Source organism: Mus musculus, chromosome X (assembly GCF_000001635.26).
Source record: "Mus musculus strain C57BL/6J chromosome X, GRCm38.p6 C57BL/6J".
NCBI classification, from domain to species: domain Eukaryota; kingdom Metazoa; phylum Chordata; class Mammalia; order Rodentia; family Muridae; genus Mus; species Mus musculus.
Window position 1 is genome coordinate 150311924 of NC_000086.7, and position 25246 is coordinate 150337169.

Below are 25246 nucleotides of genomic sequence, written 5' to 3' on the forward strand. Positions count from 1 at the left end.
TTTTTTATTAACTGTGGTGCTGAGTAATCAAACCTACAGCCCCACATACTCTGGGCAGTCAATTTGCCCACAGGTTACATTCCTAAAGAATAGAATTTTGACATACACCATCAAGTCTGGAGAATTAAGCGCATGGTGATGAGCAGAAAAGGCCAGCACTGAACATTTTATATGACATTCTTGAAATTAAAATATTATGGAAAGACTAAACAAGGCTATGTCTGTCACAGTTTTAAGCGTGCTACCAGGAGTCATCATAAAACTAGCTAGAGTCAGAGTTTCACAATGGAACAGATGTGACACATGGTTGTGTACATAGGATAAAGGGACAGAAAGCTCTAAACACTCATTAAAACATGGTTGATGCCCTGATTTTGATGTATTGTTGTTATATAATGGAAGATAATTAGGGGAGTTAACTAGGTGAAGAATGCTCTGTATGTTCAGATTCTGTATCTATAATGGTCCTGAAACAAAAATTTCACACACACACACACACACACACACACACACACACACACACACACACACACACACACATCAACACAGACATACCACACACAACAAACACACACACACACATACACACACACTCCATCTGGCTTTGTGCTCCTTCTAGGTACAAGGTGATAAAATGAAATGGAAGCAGTTTGAAAACAGCAAGCCAGAAACTCTACATAGATGTTCTAACTTTACTGGCAACAATGTAAGGGAGGAAAAGCCTCAAACCCGAGGAGGGGAAAATCGGTAGCAAATCCCATGGGAACACTGACATGGGGAGTGTAGAAATATCGCAATCTGGTCATCCATGCTGAGGAGCATCTCTTCCCAGAATGCCTAAGGTAAGATGCCTAAATTACCAAGGAAAAGATGGCTATATTTGTGGAATAGATTAGAGTCATGATCAGGCTGTATTATTATCACCAGGTTGGACATTACTCCTCCTGAACTTGCTCCCCAAAAGATGTTGATACTCATGGCCCTGTAGGTTTGGATCTTCCTTCTCATGACGATGACAGTGTCAGAGTTATTCTGTCCATTCGTAGAGAACCTTTTGAAACATCCTTTTGTTTTTCCTTGGCCACTGCATTTTGTTCTCTCCTTTGGATATGGTGTCTTGCACAAGATGGGGCTGGGTGGTATGAGGGTTGAGTGTCAAGTTACTGAGGTCTAGTGTTAGCTTTTCCCAGGAGGATGACGGAGAGACTGCTTCAGTCCTAGTTCCCACAGAGACCCCAGATGTGTTCCCCCCACACATCTGGCAGTGGCGGCATTCACATCTGAACTTTGACTCATCTGTATCTCGTAGGGAAGAGGGTTTCTTTTCCTTGTCAGCTTTATGGGGTAACAGAAACCTAACGCATTTCTTTTTCTTGAATTCAACTGTCTTTAGCTTCTTTTCAGGTGATTTTGAACTCTTTTGGTATTGCTCTTCATCCATCTTCTCTAAGAAAAAAAAATGTTAGAAACACTAAGGGTCTGTTAAAAGAGTTCATGTTGTACACACTCCTGGAACACCTATACACACACAGATACACACTTTGGAAGGAGCCTCTCATGGTTTGAGAGATGGAAACTTTCATTTGAAACAGCTTCCTGTAGCTGGTTTTCATTTTGTTGTGTTGTGTTTTCTTGTGTGTGTGTTTTGCATGGCTTCGCTTTGTTTGTGGTACCAACTCGCCAACAAACAAAGGTTGCATGAGCTCTTTGTATTTGTAATATATGTTTTAGCAAGGATGTGCCTGTAGTTTTGAGTATGTTTGCCATAAGAAACACAAGGAAAGAATTCCTGCAAGTGTAGTTCACAGATCACTATTTCTTAGCGTTCAGATACTTGTGTCTTTTGAAACAAACAGCCTCTTCTTCTTTCTTTTTCTTTTTCTTTCTTTTTTTTTTTTTGAGACAGGGTTTCTCTGTGTAGCCCTGGCTATCCTAGAACACACTCTGTAGACTAGGCTGGCTTCTAACTCAGAAATCTGCCTGCCTCTGCTTCCTTTAAGTCCTACTTGCAGGCTGTGTGCTCTCTGTGCTCTGTGTGACTCATAGGTTTGTCTGTGCTTTGGTAATTCGCACTCCTTACTGAGACAAGTGAAATACCAGAGAGGAGCAAAATGAGCACAAGAAAAAGTCAATGGACACAGATCGAGGTTGGCCAATAATGACCTATGTCTTCCCATCTTATATGGCATGGGTCAGACCCTGGAGAGCACAGAATGCCACAGTGACAACAACAAGAAAAAGGCACAGACTATCTTTCAAGGCCTGTCCATGAAGCTAGTAGTTATAAAATCTCCAGAGACAGATGGAAAGATACAGGGGTAATTCAACTGATGCATGCACTATTAGAATTTATGTATTTATAATTAGTAGCTAGCAATATGTATACACAAACACACACATGCATTTATGGGTCCTGTTCAGGCTTCAGGCTCCAAGGGTTGATACATGGGAGAAAAGCTGACAGTGTTTTATCAAAGGGAAATTTGGCTCCTGGCAAGACCCTTGACCTCTCTGAAACATTTGCTACCTGCAATAAGACCTACTCTTCCCGGTTATGGTGCGCATGAGGGCTGTGCATTGAAGGAGTTTATTGGGAATGAGAGGAGTTTCCCTTTGAAACTAAGGAAATAACTAGACTAGCATAGGAAGATTTGTAGTCAAATGTGCTTATGTACCTCCCACTCCCCAGTTGAGAAAACACAAAAGCAAAAGCCACATAGAGCATTTGGTTGGATGAGTTAAGAAGGCTTTACAGAAGTAAATGTTAATCAGTTTGACCATTATGGAGATAATTTTTTGTGGTTTTTTGTTTTTTGTTTTTTGTTTTTTGTTTTTGGTTTTGGTTTGGTTTGAGACAGAGTTTCTCTGTGTAGCCCTGGCTGTCCTGAAAATATCTCTCTCCCTCTCCCTCTCCCTCTCCCTCTCCCTCTCCCTCTCCCTCTCCCTCTCCCTCTCCCTCTCCCTCTCCCCCTCCCCCTCCCTCTCCCCCTCCCCTCCCCCTCCCCCTCCCCCTCCCCCTCACCCTCAACCTCACCCTCCCTCTCTCTCATTGTACTCAAAAATCTGCCTACATCTGCCTCCTGTGTGCCAGGATTAAAGGCCTATGGCACCATGGCCTCACCATTAAGGAGGTAGTTATGGAGATCATTAAGGTGGTCAAACATTCAAAGTAGAACTCCCACATAGTCCAACCAGAACATTCATCACTATAATGCAAAGGAGTCAATGCTACCTTGCTACAGTGATACCTAAATATCCACACAAGCAACAGAACCCTAGTAATGGATTCAGTTCAGGTGTCAGTAAATGAACTAATTAACAGAAATGTGGTGCACTTACAAGAGGGAGTTTTCCATGATGGAAAGGAAGGGAAAAAACTACATTGTTTGAGGGAAGACAGTGGATTTTGTGTGATAAGACCCAGATTTTGAAAGACACCACTCATATGAGAATGCCATAAAAAAGAAAAGTAAGCTAAAGCCAATAAAAAAGGGACAGAAGGTTAAAGAAAGGAATACAGGGGCTGTACACAGAACCTTAGAAAGAGTGGAGGAGGGATAATAAAATAGTAAAGGTGGTGCATAAGGCCCAAGCATCATCAAGATGGGAGCGTGGCAGCAACCAGGCAGGCATGGTGGAGGAGGAGCTGAAAGATCTACATCTCCCTCTGAAGGCTGCTAGCAGAATACTCCCAGGCATCTAGGACTAGCATATTAAAACCAACACCCAAGTGGCACACCTACTACAACAAGGCCACACCTCTTAATAGTGCTATTTCATGAACCAAGCATATACAAAATATAACAGATCCTTAAAAAGTATTTCCCACACACCTGCAAATCCCCAAATCTAGCAAAGCAGATCTCCACACACAGTGACCAAAATGTCCGGATTTTCCCATATCCAACAGCATTCGCCATCCAGTTGCAACTGTTTCTACACTTAACTGTCTTCCCAACATTTTGGGGATTTCTCCAGCTACCCTGCATCTTTGGATGCTCTGCCACAGACTCTGAATCTCTCCTACCTCTCTGGTACTAACTCCTCTCATGCCTACTATTCCTCTAGATCCCCTTTGATCCCACTGCCTCCTTGTCTTCAACTACCTGCTCAGATAGGAACTTATCAGAGAGATTGGCCCTAGTCATTCCATTTAAAAGAGCATGCAGTGGGGCCAGGCACTGGTGGCACACACCTTTGATCCTAGCACTTTGAAAGCAGAGGCACATTGATTTCTGTGTGTGCAAGGCTACCTGCTCTACAGATTGAGTTAGAAGACAGTCATTGTTATGTAGAGAAAATGCCATGCCTCAGACAGCAAGATTAATCAGGAACACAACAAAAACAACAACAAAACTGTAGGCCCTGGCACTATAACCTGAAAGGTACAGAACTGACACACACAGTTGGCAGTAGCCAACAGCTTCAGAGTAAACTTAAGCCCTGCACAAAAGGAAGAAATCATGCCTGGTACTGGAAGCTAGCCAAGTACCCACAGCCTGGTGAAGTCATGAATATTACAGGAGATACTGCAATGGACATTTTATTATAAACCAGCAAATCCCCCAACTACATTCTAGTTATTTTTCTATGCACCCAAAGGTAAGTGAGGTGCTCAACCATCACTGAAGGAAACTTCTCTTTGCAACAGACAGAGATCAATACAGAAAACTATAACCAATCATCATATAGAGTTGTGAAGCCAGGTTCTATATGATACATCTACAACAAAACTCTTGCATCTTAGGCTTAGGGATCAATGTGGAAGAGGGGGCAGAAACACTGTAAAGCCAGAGGATTAGGGAGTTAGCTGTGAGAGTCTGTCTCTTAGGAATGTCAGAAGATAGATTAATGAGGTCTCAGCAACATGACTGGAAAACCGTGATCTGACAAAGGAAAACACCAGTAGACATGCTAACACAGAGAGGGTCCAATCCTGCATAAAGAACTACAGGAAACTAAGGAATACTAAGACTAGGTGACTGAGCCTTCCCTGAGAAGGGCCACACCAATTGGTAATCCAATACCAAAAGCTCTGCCTTGAAAAGTGTTCCTGAAAGCAAATTTATACAGACTGAACAGGTTGTATGTATGCTTTTAGGATTACGCATACATATGGGAATCTGATAAAGGTTAATGTAAAACAAGGCAATGAATTTTAAAGGCAGTAAGAAGGAATAAGCAGGAGGTGTGGGGGGGAAGCAAGGGAAGACGAAATGATGTAATTTTAATCTCAAAATTTGTCTTTTTTTTAAAAAGTGCATACCCATCATTCACCATGGCAACCTGCCTTCTCCTGCTCTGCTTTCCTAACAGAAAACACTGCCTCCAACTGAAGGGGACATCAGAGCATGTTGATTCATTAACCTCAATGGTGATTTCTGTAGACCACAGTACTAAGTAAACTCAACGGGAGGTGGAATTTTCAACAGTGCCCTGGAACATGCCCAGCTCCTTGTCTACTTTCTGCTACACAGAGGAAGCTCCCTAAAAGGACATTGAGAAATTAAATACCTGCCATGAAGAAAGGGCTCCCTAAAGTACACCTTTTGTGCCTATTGCCCTCCCTCCCTGTTGGGTGAAGCAGGAGAATAGAGAGTCAGTGCAGGAGTGGGGCTTTTATCGGGTTACCATGAGCCACACATGAGCTGTGCAGACCAGAAACCTGGAAGTTACTCTCCACTGAGTAGGTGCCTCTCACTCTCTAGAGAGGTACCTGTAAGTAGTCAACATCCATACCATGATGTTGGGAAAGGCTTATAAAGACACTCTCCAACAGAAAGCAGTAGCTACATTCCCTTGTCACTTCTCCCCAAGCACCTCGTCAACTCTCAAGCTCACCTTTAAAGTGATTCAAATTCCAAGTTGCCCTGTGTTCAGCTGCAAATCCTAGCAGCAGTGCAAATACCCTGAGAAGCAGGGACAATTTCATGGCAACTGCATCTCTCATAAGTAACAACTGAGAGCAATGAGCATGGAATCCATGTCCAAGCATGCACCCACACTATAATATTTAAGATGCTGGAGATAAGGGGAATGAAGTTAATTGAGAAATAGTGGAAATCCTGAGGGTATGGAGTCACTCACAAGAATGGCACAGACTAAAACTGTGGTGAAAAGAGCTCTGAAGCCCATGAGCTCTCTTTTCCATGCTTCAAATGGAAAATCCACATTGGTGGTAGAAGATGTGTCACACTGAGGGAACCATTAAGGTGGAGTTATAAATAGACTTAAGGATATGAAAAATAGCATCAAAATAATAAGAGCATCAAAATAAATGTTGCTTAAGAATAGAATCTGTTCTTTTTTTTTTAAAAAATCTTATTGAAAATTATGTTCTTTCTCACAGAATATATTCTGATTATGATCTCCCTTTCCTCCACTCCCCACTCCTCTCAGTTCCTCCATACACCCCTCCCATCCATATCCACTCCCTTTCCATCTCATTAGAAAAGAACGGGCCATTAAAAGATAGCATTCAATATAACAATATAAAATAAAACAAGAAAAAGTAATACCATCACGTTGAAGTTGAACAGGACAAAATGACAAAAGGGAAAGACAAGAGGCAGAGAACCACTTGTTCACTTTGTACTCAGGAGTCTCAAGAAAAAAATAAAGCAGCAGATAAAATATTTAGGCAGAGTGCCTGGTGTAGACTAGTGCAGGCCCCGGGGTGACAGATCAGAAAATCTGGAAGCATATGAACTCTGTTCAAATTGATTTAGAAGGCCTTGTTCTCCTGGTACACCCCACGCACTTTGGCCCTTACACTTTCTACCTCTTATTCCTTGGTGATGGCCTGAATCCCAGGGGAAGCACCTGATACTGAGAACCCATTTAGAATTGAGTGTTCCAAGGTCTCTCAATCTATTTGTTAGAATCTGTCCCTTAACTTGATATAATGGGAGCAAGAATGAATGTCTGTGAAATAGTTCATCTTGATTATATGCTTTATAGAATTCTTATATAAATTGAATTTATAGTCTCAAAAATTACAATATTACATGTGCAAAAGAGGATATTTAGATTCATAAGACTGTGGTGATGATAAGAAGTATACCACAGGAAACCGTGTTTGGTTCAAACTGATTCACACCTGTGTGTGCAGTTAGGCATATTTGTATAATTTACAGCTCTCAGAACCATATGCACTGTGGACAAGATTGTATCTTCTGTTCATTCAAACAAGGAAGACATAATCTACCTTCTCCTACCCATCAACTTAATTTTGGGAACAAATAATCATCAATAAAACAGAGGGCTGCTCAGAGTAATGTACAACAGGGGAAACCCTGAGCAATTACAAAAGCATACCACAATGAGCCTTAGGACTGAGTGCTGTATTACCCCAGTGAAAGGCAGTTGTAGTCAGAATGACTGTATAGCAGAACAAAGCCAGCTAGCTCATCTGTGGGGAGAAATCTTTGAGTAACACATCCAAAGAAGCAGCTTGGTGGAAAATAAAAAAGACTTGCACAAAGATAAAGAGAGGATCTCTTGAGCCCCCCACTAGATATTGATGAGTAGAAAGAATCTGACTTCCATAGAGGCTCCTGGATGTGATCACTTCAGTGAGAAGGGTAGCATCCCACAGCTTTCCAAGTCCTGAATATACATGAGGCCTACACCCACAATCACCTACTGATGCAGCAATTTGACTTCATCCTGGGTTGCTAGGCATGGAACCCAGGGCCCTGGGCATTGTAGACAGTTGCTCTACAGCTAAAATACACCCTGGCCCTTTTCCCATGTAAAAGTGTTACAAGATGCCTGAGGTTCCTGCATAAGTTATACAGAGTCTTTGGTATTCATGACTATCAAAGCCAATATTCTGGCCCCAGGAAAATGGAGATAAGCATCCTCGACTTCAAGTTCATTTGAGTTTTATAGGCAAGGACTGCTTGGTTGTTTAAATGAAAAAGGACCTTCAGATCAGGGACACATTATATTTATGTGTGGAATTCATGTTTGTTTCAGACACCAGTTTACCTTAGGAATTTATGACGGATATAGGTCATCAGAGACTAGTTTTTTACCTAAAGTAGTTTTAGCAATTATGAACTCTTATGAATGCTTTCACAAGGTAGTATAACTATAGTTCTGAAACTCAAGACATAAGTTCCAAAATAATTAAGCAATTTTCAAGGACCTGGGTTCATACAGTCACTTGGCATATGTTAGATAGAAACTTTCTATCTATGGCAATTTTCTCTGAGTTATTCTGATCAATGTTCTGCTCTCTTCTGAGCGTGAAATGGAGGAATGAGATGGAAAACAGTTTGTTTCAGAGAAGAGGCTGTGATTAAAGATAGTGGCACTTGAGGCTTACTGGTGTCGAAAGGAAAGACTTGAATGCATCAACCGATAGCCTCAGCTCAGAGCACAGGAATGTGTCTCCTCAGTTTGCAATGGGATCCTCAAGAAACAGGGAGATGTTGGTTTCAACCCTTGTAGGGACACTCTTGAGGTCCACCATGTGACTGTGCTGGGTATTAGTGGACAGGAAGAGGAAGCCCAAGAAATGAATTCTTAGAGTTGTGTGGTTAAGGGAAGAATTTAGCGGAGACATGGCCTAATAAAAGTGAGAAAGAGTCAGCAGCATCTACTTCACCTGCGATCTAAGTAGTACATCTACAAAAGAACTGCTAAGCCATGGTTGAGGGACCACAGCCAAGGAGGTGTGAAGACTGTACAAGCCAGAAGTTCAGGATGAAGGGATGGACTTAGCATCCTATATACATGGATGCTGCACCCTATGAAATCTCAACATTATGTTTGTGTAAACAAAGACTTGCATCATGGTCACAATAGGCTACATGCCAATGTTGATGAGGGAAATTCTAGAAGCCCCTGTCCCCTTGGGAAAAGAGTTACAGACTTTCTGTGGCTACCTAGAGAGAGGCAATCAATACTCTGCAAAGTTGAACACAATGATGATTTCCTCAAACTCACCTGGTAAGCTCTACTCCTATCCACATTGGAGTAACATGGAACAGATTCAGAGGGGTTGTGAGAATGGGTCTATCGATCTCTGTGTCCTCCTTTAGGTGCAACATGTGTGCCTGTGTAACTACCCTAATCAAACAAGAGATCTTGAATTCAAGAAAGATTTGAGAGGGAATACTGGAACAGTTCACAGAAGGAGATAGAGGGATGAAATGGTATTACTATGTTCTCAGCCATGATACCCTCCAAAAGAAAGAATTTAGGTTAAACAATAAAACACAATAAGAGCTTATTTCTTGGGTCCTATATAAATTGCTCCTTATCAGATCTTCATTTGGAAATGTCAGTCATTCATGAAACTCACATGGAGTTTTCACCCCTGGATGCTTTTTCATAGTTGTTTAGTTACTTTCTTTGAAACATGGTCTCGCTCAGTATGTGGGTCTGACCAGGACCTCCCATAGTCCAGGCTGGCCAGAGACATACAGCAATCTGCCTGCCTCTCTCTTCAGAAGGATAAAGTAACAGGCATTTGCCAATAATATCCATATCCCTGTGATTTCAGTAAGAATTATCCAGAGTTCTGTATATGTTCCTGTAACAGGCCCCTTAAGTTTAGCTGTTTTTTTTTACCCATTGAAATATGTTTTGTTTACTTTTTCCTACTCATTCAGGAAGTGTTGAAGAAATCCCTTGTCATGGAAGTGGAACCTATTATCAGGCAAGTTTTGTCCTTTACCTTTACTACTATCATGACAATATTTTCTGAGAGTTTGTGAGGCTATGGTTGACTGAGATCTTCATCCTTACAATGCTGCCCTGTGGTACTTAACATCAATCCATCAATACAACTGCTAACAGAATTAACAAAGAAAGGTTTGTCTGGAGGACCAGGCTTCTCTCTGAAACAGCATGAAAACAACACATGCTGATCTATAAATTTTGTGGGTTGGTGAAAACCAACCCACAGAAGCCATCTGATACAGCAATGTGTGTTTAGGAGAACTGGGTTCACAACCCAGGCAGAAGAGCATGGAAGCCCTCAGAAAACTTTGCTTTCAAAATTTGGTCTCCAGACACTACAGAAGAGCAGCTTATGAATCAGTAGATTCTCCGGGATCCTGTGGTGGGTGTCAAAGACAGATCAAGAAATGTGTTCAGACTTGAGCACCGGAGTGCCTTGCCAGCAGAGTCACCCAACACCCGCAAGGGCCTACACAGGATTCCCCACGGGATCCTAAGACCTCTGGTGAGTGGAACACAACTTCTGCCAGGAGGCAGGTTCGAACACCAGATGTCTGGGTACCTTCCCTGCAAGAAGAGAGCTTGCCTGCAGAGAATACTCTGCCCACTGAAACTAAGGAGAGAGCTACCATCCCAGGTCTGCTTATACAGGCTAACATAATCACCTGAGGAACAAGCTCTAACCAGAGACAACTATAACAGCTAGCTTCAGAGATTATGAGATGGCGAAAGGCAAACGTAAGAATCCTACTAACAGAAATCAAGACCACTCACCATCATCAGAACGCAGCACTCCCACCCCACCTAGTCCTGGGCACCCCAACACAACCGAAAATCTAGAACCAGATTTAAAAACATTTCTCATGATGATGATAGAGGACATCAAGAAGGACTTTCATAACTCACTTAAAGAAATACAGGAGATCACTGCTAAAGAGTTACAGGCCCTTAAAGAAAAGCAGGAAAACACAACCAAACAGGTAGAAGTCCTTAAAGAAAAACAGGAAAACACATCCAAACAGGTGATGGAAATGAACAAAACCATACTAGAACTAAAAAGAGAAGTAGACACAATAAAGAAAACCCAAAGCGAGGCAACGCTGGAGATAGAAACCCTAGGAAAGAGATCTGGAACCATAGATGCGAGCATCAGCAACAGAATACAAGAAATGGAAGAGAGAATCTCAGGTGTAGAAGATTCCATAGAGAACGTAGGCACAACAATCAAAGAAAATACAAAATACAAAAGAATCCTAACTCAAAACATCCAGGAAATCCAGGACACAATGAGAAGACCAAAACTATGGATAATAGGAGTTGATAAGAATGAAGATTTTCAACTTAAAGGGCCAGCTAATATCTTCAACAAAATAATAGAAGAAAACTTCCCAGACATAAAGAAAGAGATGCCCATGATCATACAAGAAGCCTACAGAACTCCAAATAGACTGGACCAGAAAAGAAATTCCTCCCGACACATAATAATCAGAACAAATGCACTAAATAAAGATAGAATATTAAAAGCAGTAAGGGAGAAAGGTCAAGTAACATATAAAGGCAGGCATATCAGAATTACACCAGACTTTTCACCAGAGACTATGAAAGCCAGAAGAGCCTGGACAGATGTTATACAGACACTAAGAGAACACAAATACCAGCCCAGGCTACTATACCCGGCCAAACTCTCAATTACCATAGATGGAGAAACCAAAGTATTCCACGACAAAACCAAATTCACACATTATCTCTCCACGAATCCAGCCCTTCAAAGGATAATAACAGAAAAGAAGCAATACAAGGACGGAAATTCACCCAAGAGGAGTAGACAGCAGGAAATAATCAAACTCAGGGGTGAAATAAACCAAGTGGAAACAAGAAGAACTATTCAAAGAATTAACCAAACAAGGACTTGGTTCTTTGAGAAAATCAACAAGATAGACAAACCCTTAGCTAGACTCACTAAAGGGCACAGGGACAAAATCCTAATTAACAAAATCAGAAATGAAAAGGGAGACATAACAACAGATTCTGAAGAAATCCAAAACACCATCAGATCCTTCTACAGAAGGCTATACTTAACAAAACTGGAAAACCTGGATGAAATGGACAAATTTCTGGACAGATACCAGGTACCAAAGTTGAATCAGGATCAAGTTGACCATCTAAACAGTCCCATATCACCTAAAGAAATAGAAGCAGTTATTAATAGTCTCCCAGCCAAAAAAAGCCCAGGACCAGACGGGTTTAGTGCAGAGTTCTATCAGACCTTCAAAGAAGATCTAATTCCAGTTCTGCACAAACTATGTCACAAAATAGAAGTAGAAGGTACTCTACCCAACTCATTTTATGAAGCCACTATTACTCTGATACCTGAACCACAGAAAGATCCAACAAAGATAGAGAACTTCAGACCAATTTCTCTTATGAATATCGATGCAAAAATCCTCAATAAAATTCTCGCTAACCGAATCCAAGAACACATTAAAGCAATCATCCATCCTGACCAAGTAGGTTTTATTCCAGGGATGCAGGGATGGTTTAATATACGAAAATCCATCAATGTAATCCATTATATAAACAAACTCAAAGAAAAAAAACCACATGATCATCTTGTTAGATGCAGAAAAAGCATCTGACAAGATCCAACACCCATTCATGATAAAAGTTTTGGAAAGATCAGGAATTCAAGGCCCATACCTAAACATGATAAAAGCAACCTACAGCAAACCAGTAGCCAACATCAAAGTAAATGGAGAGAAGCTGGAAGCAATCCCACTAAAATCAGGGACTAGACAAGGCTGCCCACTTTCTCCCTACCGTTTCAACATAGTACTTGAAGTATTAGCCAGAGCAATTCGACAACAAAAGGAGATCAAGGGGATACAAATGGGAAAAGAGGAAGTCAAAATATCACTTTTTGCAGATGATATGATAGTATATATATAAGTGACCCTAAAAATTCCACCAGAGAACTCCTAAACCTGATAAACAGCTTTGGTGAAGTAGCTGGATATAAAATTAACTCAAACAAGTCAATGGCCTTTCTCTACACAAAGAATAAACAGGCTGAGAAAGAAATTAGGGAAACAACACCCTTCTCAATAGTCACAAATAATATAAAATATCTCGGCGTGACTCTAACTAAGGAAGTGAAAGATCTGTATGATAAAAACTTCAAGACTCTGAAGAAAGAAATTAAAGAAGATCTCAGAAGATGGAAAGATCTCCCATGCTCATGGATTGGCAGGATCAACATTGTAAAAATGGCTATCTTGCCAAAAGCAATCTACAGATTCAATGCAATCCCCATCAAAATTCCAACTCAATTCTTCAACGAATTGGAAGGAGCAATTTGCAAATTCATCTGGAATAACAAAAAACCTAAGATAGCAAAAACTCTTCTCAAGGATAAAAGAACCTCTGGTGGAATCACCATGCCTGACCTAAAGCTTTACTACAAAGCAATTATGATAAAAACTGCATGGTACTGGTATAGAGACAGACAAGTTGACCAATGGAATAGAATTGAAGACCCAGAAATGAACCCACACAACTATGGTCACTTGATCTTCGACAAGGGAGCTAAAACCATCCAGTGGAAGAAAGACAGCATTTTCAACAATTGGTGCTGGCACACTGGTTGTTATCATGTAGAAGAATGTGAATCGATCCATACTTATCTCCTTGTACTAAGGTCAATGTAAGTGGATCAAGGAACTTCACATAAAACCAGAGACACTGAAACTTATAGAGGAGAAAGTGAGAAAAAGCCTTGAAGATATGGGCACAGGGGAAAAATTCCTGAACAGAACAGCAATGGCTTGTGCTGTAAGATCGAGAATTGACAAATGGGACCTAATGAAACTCCAAAGTTTCTGCAAGGCAAAAGACACTGTCTATAAGACAAAAAGACCACCAACAGACTGGGAAAGGATCTTTACCTATCCTAAATCAGATAGGGGACTAATATCCAACATATATAAAGAACTCAAGAAGGTGGACCTCAGAAAATCAAATAACCCCCTTAAAAAATGGGGCTCAGAACTGAACAAAGAATTCTCACCTGAGGAATACTGAATGGCAGAGAAGCACCTGAAAAAATGTTCAACATCCTTAATCATCAGGGAAATGCAAATCAAAACAACCCTAAGATTCCACCTCACACCAGTGAGAATGGCTAAGATCAAAAATTCAGGTGACAGCAGATGCTGGCGAGGATGTGGAGAAAGAGGAACACTCCTCCATTGTTGGTGGGATTGCAGGCTTGTACAACCACTCTGGAAATCAGTCTGGCGGTTCCTCAGAAAATTGGACATAGTACTACCGGAGGATCCAGCAATACCTCTCCTGGGCATATATCCAGAAGAAGCCCCAACTGGTAAGAAGGACACATGCTCCACTATGTTCATAGCAGCCTTATTTATAATAGCCAGAAACTGGAAAGAACCCAGATGCCCCTCAACAGAGGAATGGATACAGAAAATGTGGTACATCTACACAATGGAGTACTACTCAGCTATTAAAAAGAATGAATTTATGAAATTCCTAGCCAAATGGATGGACCTGGAGAGCATCATCCTGAGTGAGGTAACACAATCACAAAGGAACTCACACAATATGTACTCACTGATAAGTGGATACTAGCCCAAAACCTAGGATACCCACGATATAAGATACAATTTCCTAAACACATGAAACTCAAGAAAAATGAAGACTGAAGTGTGGACACTAGGCCCCTCCTTAGAAGTGGGAACAAAACCCATGGAAGGAGTTACAGAAACAAAGTATGGAGCTGAGATGAAAGGATGGACCATGTAGAGACTGCCATATCCAGGGATCCACCCCATAATCAGCTTCCAAATGCTGACACCATTGCATACACTAGCAAGATTTTACTGAAAGGACCCAGATGTAGCTGTCTCTTGTGAGACTATGCCGGGGCCTAGCAAACACAGAAGTGGATGCTCACAGTCAGCTAATGGATGGATCACAGGGCTCCCAATGGAGGAGCTAGAGAAAGTACCCAAGGAGCTAAAGGGATCTTCAACCCTATAGGTGGAACAACATTATGAACGAACCAGTACCCCTGAGCTCTTGACTCTAGCTGCATATGTATCAAAAGATGGCCTAGTCGGCCATCACTGGAAAGAGAGGCCCATTGGACACGCAGACTTTGTGTGCCCCGGTACAGGGGAACGCCAGGGCCAAAGGGGGGGAGTGGGTGGGTAGGGGAGTGGGGGTGGGTGGGTAAGGGGGACTTTTGGTATAGCATTGGAAATGTAAATGAGCTAAATACCTAATAAAAAATGGAACAAAAAAATCACAGTAAAAAAAAAAAAATAGGTTCCAAAAAAAAATAAATAAATAAATAAATAAATAAATAAATAAAATAAGTAACAAATACAAGTAAAATAAATCATGTATATTAATAGATGTAAACACAACAGGGGTTTTGAACATTTGATTGAAATATCATTAAGTTCTAATGGCTAGCGGAAGTCTTGTTATGCCCTTCCTTTCAAATAAAAGCAATCATTACAAAAAAAAAAAAAAAAAAAAAAAAAAAGAAGCAATACAAGGACAGAAATCACGCCCTAGAACAAGCAAAAAAGTAATCCCTCAACGAACCAAAAAGAAGACAGCCACAAGAACAGGATGCCAACTCTAACAACAAAAATAAAAGGAAGCAACAATTACTTTTCCTTAATATCTCTTAATATCAATGGACTCAATACCCCAATAAATAGACATAGACTAACAGACTGGATACACAAACAGGACCCAACATTCTGCTGCTTACAGGAAACCCATCTCAGGGAAAAAGACAGACACTACCTCAGAGTGAAAGGCTGGAAAACAATTTTCCAAGCAAATGGTATGAAGAAACAAGTTGGAGTAGCCATTCTAATATCAGATAAAATCGACTTCCCACCCAAAGTTATCAAAAAAGACAAGAAGGGACACTTCATACTCATCAAAGGTAAAATCCTCCAAGAGGAACTCTCAATTCTGAATATCTACACTCCAAATGCAAGGGCAGCCACATTCATTAAAGACACTTTAGTAAAGCTCAAAGCACACATTGCATCTCACACAATAATAGTGAGAGACTTCAACACACCACTTTCATCAATGGACAGATCGTGGAAACAGAAACTAAACAGGGACACAATGAAATTAACAGAAGTTATGAAACAAATGGACCTGACAGATATCTACAGAACATTTTATCCTAAAACAAAACAAAAAAAAATATACCTTCTTCTCAGCACCTCACGGGACCTTCTCCAAAATTGACCATATAATTGGTCACAAAACGTGCCTCAACAAATACAAAAATATTGAAATTGTCCCATCCATCCTATGAGACCACCATGGCCTAAGGCTGATCTTCAATAACAACATAAATAATGGAAAGCCAACATTCATGTGGAAACTGAACAACACCCTTCTCAATGATACCTTGGTCAAGGAAGGAATAAAGAAAGAGATTAAAGACTTTTTAGAGTTTAATGAAAATGAAGCCACAACATACCCAAACTTATGGGACACAATGAAAGCATTTCTAAGAGGGAAACTCATAGCTCTGAGTGCCTCCAAGAAGAATCGTGAGAGAGCACATACTAGCAGCTTGACAACACATCTAAAAGCTCTAGAAAAAAAGGAAGCAAATTCACCCAAGAGGAGTAGACGGCAGGAAATAATCAAAAACAGGGGTAAAATCAACCAAGTGGAAACAAGAAGAACTATTCAAAGAATTAACCAAACGAGGAGTTGGTTCTTTGAGAAAATCAACAAGATACATAAACCCTTAGCTAGACTCACTAGAGGGCACAGGGACAAAATCCTAATTAACAAAATCAGAAATGAAAAGGGAGACATAACAACAGATCCTGAAGAAATCCAAAACACCATCAGATCCTTCTACAAAAGGCTATACTCAACAAAACTGGAAAAGGGTAAAGTGTCCACACTTTGGTCTTTGTTCTTCTTGAATTTCATGCGTTTGGCAAGTTGTATCTTCTATCTTGGGTATCCTAAGTTTCTGGGCTAATATCCACTTATCAATGAGTACATATTGTGCGAGTTCCTTTGTGATTGGGTTACTTCACTCAGGATGATACCCTCCAGGTCCAACATTTTCAACAATTGGTGCTGGCACAACTGGTTGCTATCATGTAGAAGAATGCGAATCGATCCATACTTATCCCCTTGTACTAAGGTCAAATCTAAGTGGATCAAGGAACTTCACATAAAACCAGAGACACTGAAACTTATAGAGGAGAAAGTGGGGAAAGCCTTGAAGATATGGGCACGGGGAAAAATTCCTGAATAGAACAGCAATGGCTTGTGCTGTAAGATCGAGAATTGACAAATGGGACCTCATGAAACTCCTAAGCTTCTGCAAGGCAAAAGACACCGTCATTAAGACAAAAAGGCCACCAACAGATTGGGAAAGGATCTTTACCTATCCTAAATCAGATAGGGGACTAATATCCAACATATATAAAGAACTCAAGAAGGTGGACTTCAGAAAATCAAATAACCCCATTAAAAAATGGGGCTCAGAACTGAACAAAGAATTCTCACCTGAGGAATACCGAATGGCAGAGAAGCACCTGAAAAAATGTTCAACATCCTTAATCATCAGGGAAATGCAAATCAAAACAACCCTGAGATTCCACCTCACACCAGTCAGAATGGCTAAGATCAAAAATTCAGGTGACAGCAGATGCTGGCGTGAATGTGGAGAAAGAGGAACACTCCTCCATTGTTGGTGGGATTGCAGGCTTGTACAACCACTCTGGAAATCAGTCTGGTGGTTCCTCAGAAAATTGGACATAGTACTACCGGAGGATCCAGCAATACCTCTCCTGGGCATATATCCAGAAGATGCCCCAACTGGTAAGAAGGACACATGCTCCACTATGTTCATAGCAGCCTTATTTATAATAGCCAGAAGCTGGAAAGAACCCAGATGCCCCTCAACAGAGGAATGGATACAGAAAATGTGGTACATCTACACAATGGAGTACTACTCAGCTATTAAAAAGAATGAATTTATGAAATTCCTAGCCAAATGGATGGACCTGGAGGGCATCATCCTGAGTGAGGTAACACATTCACAAAGGAACTCACACAATATGTACTCACTGATAAGTGGATATTAGCCCAAAACCTAGGATACCCAAGATATAAGATACAATTTGCTAAACACATGAAACTCAAGAAGAATGAAGACTGAAGTGTGGACACTATGCCCCTCCTTATAAGTGGGAACAAAACACCCATGGAAGGAGTTACAGAGACAACGTTTGGAGCTGAGACGAAAGGATGGACCATGTAGAGACTGCCATATCCAGGGATCCACCCCATAATCAGCTTCCAAACACTGACACCATTGCATACACTAGCAAGATTTTATCGAAAGGACCCAGATATAGCCGGGGCCTAGCAAACACAGAAGTGGATGCTCACAGTCAACTATTAGATGGATCACAGGGCTCCCAATGGAGGAGCTGGAGAAAGTACCCAAGGAGCTAAAGGGATCTGCAACCCTATAGGTGGAACAACATTATGAACTAACCAGTACCCCGGAGCTCTTGACTCTAGCTGCATATGTATCAAAAGATGGCCTAGTCGGCCATCACTGGAAAGAGAGGCCCATTGGGCATGCAAACTGTATATGCCCCAGTACAGGGGAATGCCAGGGCCAAAAAAAACAAAAAAAACAAAATGGGAATAAGTGGGTAGGGAAGTGGGGGGGAGGGTATGGGGGACTTTTGGGATAGCATTGGAAATGTAATTGAGGAAAATATGTAATAAAAATAAATTAATTAATTAAAAAAAAAGAAATGTGCTCAGAATCTCCTTTCCCTGGGCAGGACTGATCCAGGCTGGGTAAGATCAAGGACATGCATGAGTGTGACAGAGGTAATCGACAGAACTGCCATCAAATCTAGATCTTGAAGATGGTATAATCAAACACTCAGGAGACTGCTTCCACCAGGATTTGTTTTCAGATCAATTGACTGTGGGATATCAAGTGAGAAATTTGGGCTCTGAAGATCACATCTTTAGCAAAGCAGGACACAATGGAGAGGAGGACAAGTAGGTGTGTATATGATGGGAAATATGGATAGACTCATTGGGAGCAGACCCTGAAACTTCATCAGGGCAAGACCAGGATGAATCCTCTCCCATCCAACCATTGTACAGCAAATGTTCTGCCCGTTACCTGAACTTGTTTATAGGAAAAAGAAAGGATGAAGGGGAATCCCTAAGAAAGTCAAACTAGAAAACTTGTCACAAACAGAAGAGGATATGGCTGTGTCTGACAGTAAGCTAACTACCACGAGTTACTCCCAAGACCTACCTGTTGATGAAAATATTCACAGAGAGCACAGGTGGCAACCCATACACAAACACCCCCACTGCACAAGAATCTGAGGACTATTCTGAGTGAACACCTATGAACGACATTTCTTTTAGTAGCCATGAGGATGTTTGAGAGCAGAGAAACATAATACAAAAATGAAGCCTGGAATCAGCTATTCCCCATAACACCACAGAATTCTGTGGTCACTAACTCACCTACAAAGACTAGCATGCTCCACAAACAGTATACCTTAGGCCATGCTTCAAAAGTACAAAGAAACTCTCAAGAGACGAGGAATAACCCACCGTGTTTGCAGACAACCTATGCAGGAGCTAACGTCTCTCCTGTAGCAGATCTGTCCCTCAAAGCAGAGCTGTCTGTCCAACCATAAAACATCCCACTTTCAGACCACATGTGATTTATTGTTGTTCACGTTTGTCAAGGTGACATGTTTCTCCTACCTTGTAGATTTCTGCCCTTTGGTGTAGTTCATCTACTTCAAAGTGAGGAGGGCTAGTGAACCTTTTCCCTTTAGGAGACCTTCCCTTCTTTCCCAATTGCAGGTGAAACTTGTGTCATCTGTACTGCACAAGATTCATGCCTAATCTCACATTTCAAGTAGAGTCCACCTGCTTTCATGGGGTATGGATCTGATGCTCTCCTTCTCACCCTTACTCTCAAGAGAAATACATGAAAACATGAGATGACAGTCACTACTATGCGAGGGGGAAAGAGGGGTTTCAAAGATTTAATTAGATGATTCTGGAGTTGCCAATCTGTATAATTCTGATTTTCTCTGTATTCCTTTGCGAGACTATTAAATGTCCCTTTTCTGTATCTAAAGAGCCTGCAGGCCCTGCTGTGTGAGTGAAAAAGAGAGCACACTCTCTAGCCTCTCTCCTCATTGGAGGCAATACCAAGATATAGCTTTCACTGATGGTGTCTGTTGAGCACAACCAAAATTTACTACCAGGTCCCTCTCCTTGGAGGTCTCAGGTACAACATTAGTGGGGCCTGAAAGGATGTTGAGAGACTACCTACTGAGTTAGTACCCCACTTCTCCCCCTCTTTCTCATCTTTTCTTTGTTTTCTCTTTCCTTTATGACTTTTCTTCTCTTTTAGTTCTTTTCTCCTTTCTTCTTTTTCACTTGTCTTTTTATGTTCCTCTCTTGATCCCTCTATACCTCCTTACCTCTCCCATCATCCCTCCTTACCTCTCCCTCCCTCTATCTATCTCTGTCCCTCCCTCCCTCCCTTCCTCACTTCTTTCTTTCCTTCGGTTTCCCAGATAGCATTTTTCTGCATGTCCTGGTTGCCCAGGAGCTCACTTAGTAGATCCAGGCTGGCCTCAAAATCACAGACTTCTGCTTGCCTCTGCCTCTCAAGTGCTACCAGTTCTGAGTTCACATTACTTGAGTTTTTGTTTCAGCTGTGCCATTTGTAAACATGTGTCTACACCTTAGCTGTGCCATTGTATCTGTGTCTATGCACCACCATTTTTGACCTTGGATCTATGTTCCAGCTCCACCATTTGGAAGCATACATCTATCTGTGTCCAAGCCCTACCATTTATGAGCTTGTGTGTATGTCCCAGCTCACCATTTGTGAACTTGTGTCTATGCCATAGACCCAGAATGTTGGAGGACCTGCTGTGCTGCTTCTATCAGCACTGCAGTCATTTTGTGAAGCGGGGAGGGTCCCTAAGGGCCCCACATTGGAAGAATTCTTTGTGATAGTTGAGTGAAATTTGAAGCTCAACCACTTTGGACAGAGCCTGACACATACTAGAATCAAGAGATTTGCCTTTGCTCCTGGCAACTTCTGTCTGTGCAGAACACCCACACTGCCAGAGTCCTCTGTTTAAACTCAGAGCTATGAATCTGAAGGATTGAAAGGTCATCATCCTCTTCCTGCCCTCCAAAAGTGCCCTGAATTTCCATTCAGAATCATGGTCATTCTCACACTCTATGTTCAGGTCAGAACAAAGGTACACCTACCTCTTTGTGGGTCTTTCTCAATTATTTTGGCTGAAATGGTTGTCTAGGTATGTCTAGTAACAATGATTTCTTCAGAGTGCTTCTTATATTTCTTATTGGGAGGTGTTTGGAGTGACCGGTTGATACCTTTCAGAGGGCTCTGTAGGGAAATCAGAGTTAAACATTTTCTATGAATGCTACAACCCATCCATTGCTAAGGTATGCACTGAGTATGTGAGAAAAGTTTCCCTGTATCCAGTCACAAGCCTGGTGCACCCTAGTCCTCAGGAGAGTCTCTTCTTAGCACTTCTTGGGTGCAAGGCTCAGATTGGGGCCTGTGACCATATTTCTATACCAGGAAATGTCCCTATGAGATGAAGGTCTTGGAAATATGAATTGTGTATGTGCACCATCCCCATGTGCTACTTGACAAAGAACATGCCAGAGAGACACTTAACTCCCACACGTTGGGGTGGGGGAAGGGGTGCATTATAGAATTCTGTCTGCTGAAGTACAGACTTTTACCCTGGGGATGTAAGCAATTGTCACTCTCAGACTTTACTCATCTCTTTTCATTCACAATGATGGATATCTCTGTTCTTGTCCCACTCTACCCTTGTACATTCCTTACCTTCTCTTAGTATCTACTTAAGGAGCCTCTGGCCATATGTGAGATTCCATACTTCCTCCATATGGTGGGCACCTTGCCCTACACCTGCCATGGACTAAACATGGATGTTCTCCCTGAGGGTTAATACCCATCCTGCAAAATCCTATCCACATACAACCTTCAACTGGAAATCCAGAGCTCCCATAATGCCAAAAATCTCCTACCATTTGAGTTCATCAAATGCACAATGTGAACATGCACAAGAAAATGATGTCTCCTGGGTTTTCCTATATGTGCATTTCAGCTGCTGGACTCAGTTTAAAAAACTGCTTGACTCGATGCAGACTCCCACAGCCAAACACTGGGCACAGAAAGAGCCGCACTTGAAGATCTCAATTGGATTCCTCCCTTTGGAGCTCAGAGATGACAAGCTAAGAAGGAGAGACAGGATCTTAGGAGCCAGAGGAGTCAAGGACACTAAGAAAACCCACCCACAGAATTAACTAAGCAGGGCTCACAGGGGCTCACACAGATCAAAATGACAATCAGGAAGTCTGTATGGGTCAGGGCTTGGTCCTCTGAAAATGTAGATGTCAACTTTGTGATCTTGTGAGAGCCCTCAAACTGGGAGTGAAGGTGTCTCAGACTCTTTCCCTTGAGCTTGGGACTGCTTCCCTCCTACTGTGTTGTCTCTTCCAGCTGTGAGAAGGTTTGTTCCTGTTCATATGAATCTTGTTGTGCCATGTTCAGTTGATATCCCTGGGTGACCTGCTATATTCTCAGCCAGTACAGAGGAGGAGTAGACATAGGAGAGGGAGGAGGATGACCTGGGAGGAGGTGATTGAGGAATAAACAAGGTCCTGATGTATTCTTTGGAAGGAGAAGAGAGAAATAAATAGAAAAACAAAAAATGCTCACTAACATCTTGTATCTTTCTTAATTTCCCTTCTTACTTTCTCCATCACTACTAACTTGCTGATGAGGCCAGATAAAACTGGGAACACCTGTATGCTTTGTAATGTGGTTAGAATCTCTAATATCTTCACAAATCTAGTTGCCATCTCCCATACCAATGCATATGTCTGGTTAGCCAAGATATAGCAATCACTATTTATTGTGGACAATCTTGTTTAATCAATAGCCATAACAAGGATGTGAACACGTGCTTTCTAAATCCTCTGGCCATAACTTAAGCCTTCCAGGGCAAAGAGTATCTGATAGATTATGTCCAGGAAAATATACCTTTTCCTGTCCAATTGGTTTTCCATCAGTGCTGTGCCAATCAGCCACCCATACTATGACTTTAGGTCACTAAAATTTATTATATCCTCCTCTCTAAGATTCAGAAGGCCCTTTGGGATAGGCCATACACTCTGCCTTGGGTTAACAGGTCACAAGAAATATATCCTTAGTAAATCTCTTAGTAGAGGAGATCATGAAGAAGCTGACATGCCAGAGCTCACTCTGCCTGGTGTAGGAATTCAGCTCCTCCTACACTGTGGTGTCAGGACCCTGTACCATGCTGCCAAGCAGCTCAGGAGAGGGCTGGAGGGGCTCCCCAAGTTCGCTCCTGTGCTCTGCTTTCAGTCTTCTCCAGCACCCCCTCAATGCATTATCTTTCTGTGATGAGGTCAGGCCAGCTCTTGCTCCATGGTCCAACAGAGGCACTAAAGGGGTGCTCATAGATGTCTCAGTAGTGGCTGGCAGTTGCATTCTCTTCTGCTGACTGTTCTGGGAAAGTCCTGAGATATTTGACCTCTTCTCTAGTCAGTGACCCACATATATGTCTGTGATAGTTCTGATCATTCCTGGTGGACTTTTCTTCCCCAGACTTGGTTTCATTTTTTTTTTGAGAGGGCCTCACTGTGTAACCATAGCTGCCCTGAGCCTTACTGTATAGAACACACTGTCCATTAAATGCCTGCCTCTGTATCTTGATTTCTTGGAGGGCCAATTGTGGCCCATCAGATTTGGATATCTTTTGTGATGGGAGATGTAGTAAGATATGCAGCACAAACTTAGATATGGAGCCTCTATTATCACAGATTCAAATCTAATGGGTTCCCTCTAGCCATACAACCTGTGGAGGTCCAGTTTCTACAACCAGAGAAGGATCAAAGGTTCTCCACAGGGTTTGAGATCATTAGGTCATAGACATATCAGTAGAGAAAGGATACATCTCCTCCTTAGGGAGGCCACACTTACCTGATTAGCAAACATCAAATATGAGCCTGGTCTAGAGGAACCCAATTTTCTCCTCACCTGATTGTAGCAGACCACCTTTCACTGTCTCTGAACCCTGTCCCACACTGCCTGGATGCCGAGTGCTGCTTCAGTTCTTCCTGATACCAGATGTTGTCCAATGGAAGGTGGTCTTGGGAGTAGAGAGATAGCCGAGCTCTCAGAGCTGAGGATCTAGAGACAGTGCTGATAAGCTGGGCCCTCCTGCACAGATCTCTCAGGAACTGGTGTCTGAATGTGGCCAGAGCCTCTGCGGAGAAGTAAGATTCTTGAGAAGACTGGCTTTTTTCCTGCAGGGAGAGGGCAGTTAGAAAAAGTAGGAAAGACCAGGGGTCCCAATGGTGATCAGCTAGTTGCAGTGATGAACCAGCTATTTTTTTGTCTTTTCTTGGGAAATAAGTTCTACTCCTTGATTGAGGACTCAGAGATCATCAGCCCCCCATCCCATTCCCAGCCCAGATGGACAGTGTGGCAAGACTGGGGAAGCCCTGCCCAAGGCTCTGGTGTCTTGCTGGGAGTCATTGTGACAAAAGAAGTGTTTCCATGGTGCTCATTGTGACCTACCAGTACAGGAATGGAGAAACTGTTCATGAACTCTGTACTTGGGATGGTGGTTTAGGAGAAAATGTACATGGTTAAGGGCACTGAAAAGGACAGAGAATCTCTGTGTAATAGGCAGGGACTGCCTTTCTGTAGGAATCCACCACAGAGCACTAATTTCATTTGTTTCTTTTTTCTGCTTCTAAGAGTAACACACTGAAACTGCTCAGTGTTTCTTTCAGGCATCATCAAGCAGATTCAACTCTTAGCTTGCTGCTCAAACAAAGATGTATATCAATATGAATTCCTAGATATGTGTGTGTGTGAGTGTGTGTGTGTGTGTGTGTGTGTGTGTGTGTGAGTTTGTGTGTGTGAGTTTGTCTCTCTCTCTCTCTCTCTCTCTCTCTCTCTCTCTCTCTCTCTCTCTCTCTCTGTGTGTGTGTGTGTGTGTGTGTGTGTGTGAGTGTGTGTGTGTGTGAAGGGCCCATATAGACCAGACCAGCCTCAAACACCCTTTCTCTCCAAGATGCCCTTGATTCTGATCCTCCAGCACCAAGATCCCAAATGCCAGAATTAGAGGCCTGGCCCACCATGGCTGTGTTATATGGTACTGGGGATAAAAGCAAGAACTTCCTGCATGTATCATAGGCATCAGGGTATCAAAGGAAGTGCAGTCCCTGCCTCCAAATGGCTTTGTAGGTATAGAAATCAAGGGTTTCTTCACAAGAGTGCATACATGAATACCACTGTACTATTCCACAGGCTGCAGGGTCCTTGCTTGATCTCCTTTGACCTCCTCCTTAATCC

The 25246-nt window shown here is 42.0% G+C and overlaps 1 protein-coding gene across 3 annotated transcripts; it reads right to left on the reverse strand.

Moving 5' to 3' along the window:
* Gm15104 (predicted gene 15104) lies at nt 1-24796 on the reverse strand. Of its 3 annotated transcripts, none has more exons than XM_006528882.3 (3): nt 23921-24796; nt 21070-21208; nt 1-1441 (listed from the first exon to the last, which is right to left on the reverse strand). In XM_006528882.3, the coding sequence occupies exon 3, from the start codon at nt 1439-1441 to the stop codon at nt 1028-1030; it is 414 nt and encodes a 137-aa protein (XP_006528945.1). In that variant the 5' UTR covers nt 21070-21208; nt 23921-24796; the 3' UTR covers nt 1-1027. The 3 variants fall into 3 exon arrangements, with proteins under 3 accessions (XP_006528945.1, XP_006528944.1, NP_001094971.1); XM_006528881.3 differs by having other exon boundaries at nt 1-1444; NM_001101501.2 differs by having other exon boundaries at nt 679-1446; nt 23921-24369.
* Nucleotides 24797-25246: the final 450 nt, after the last annotated feature.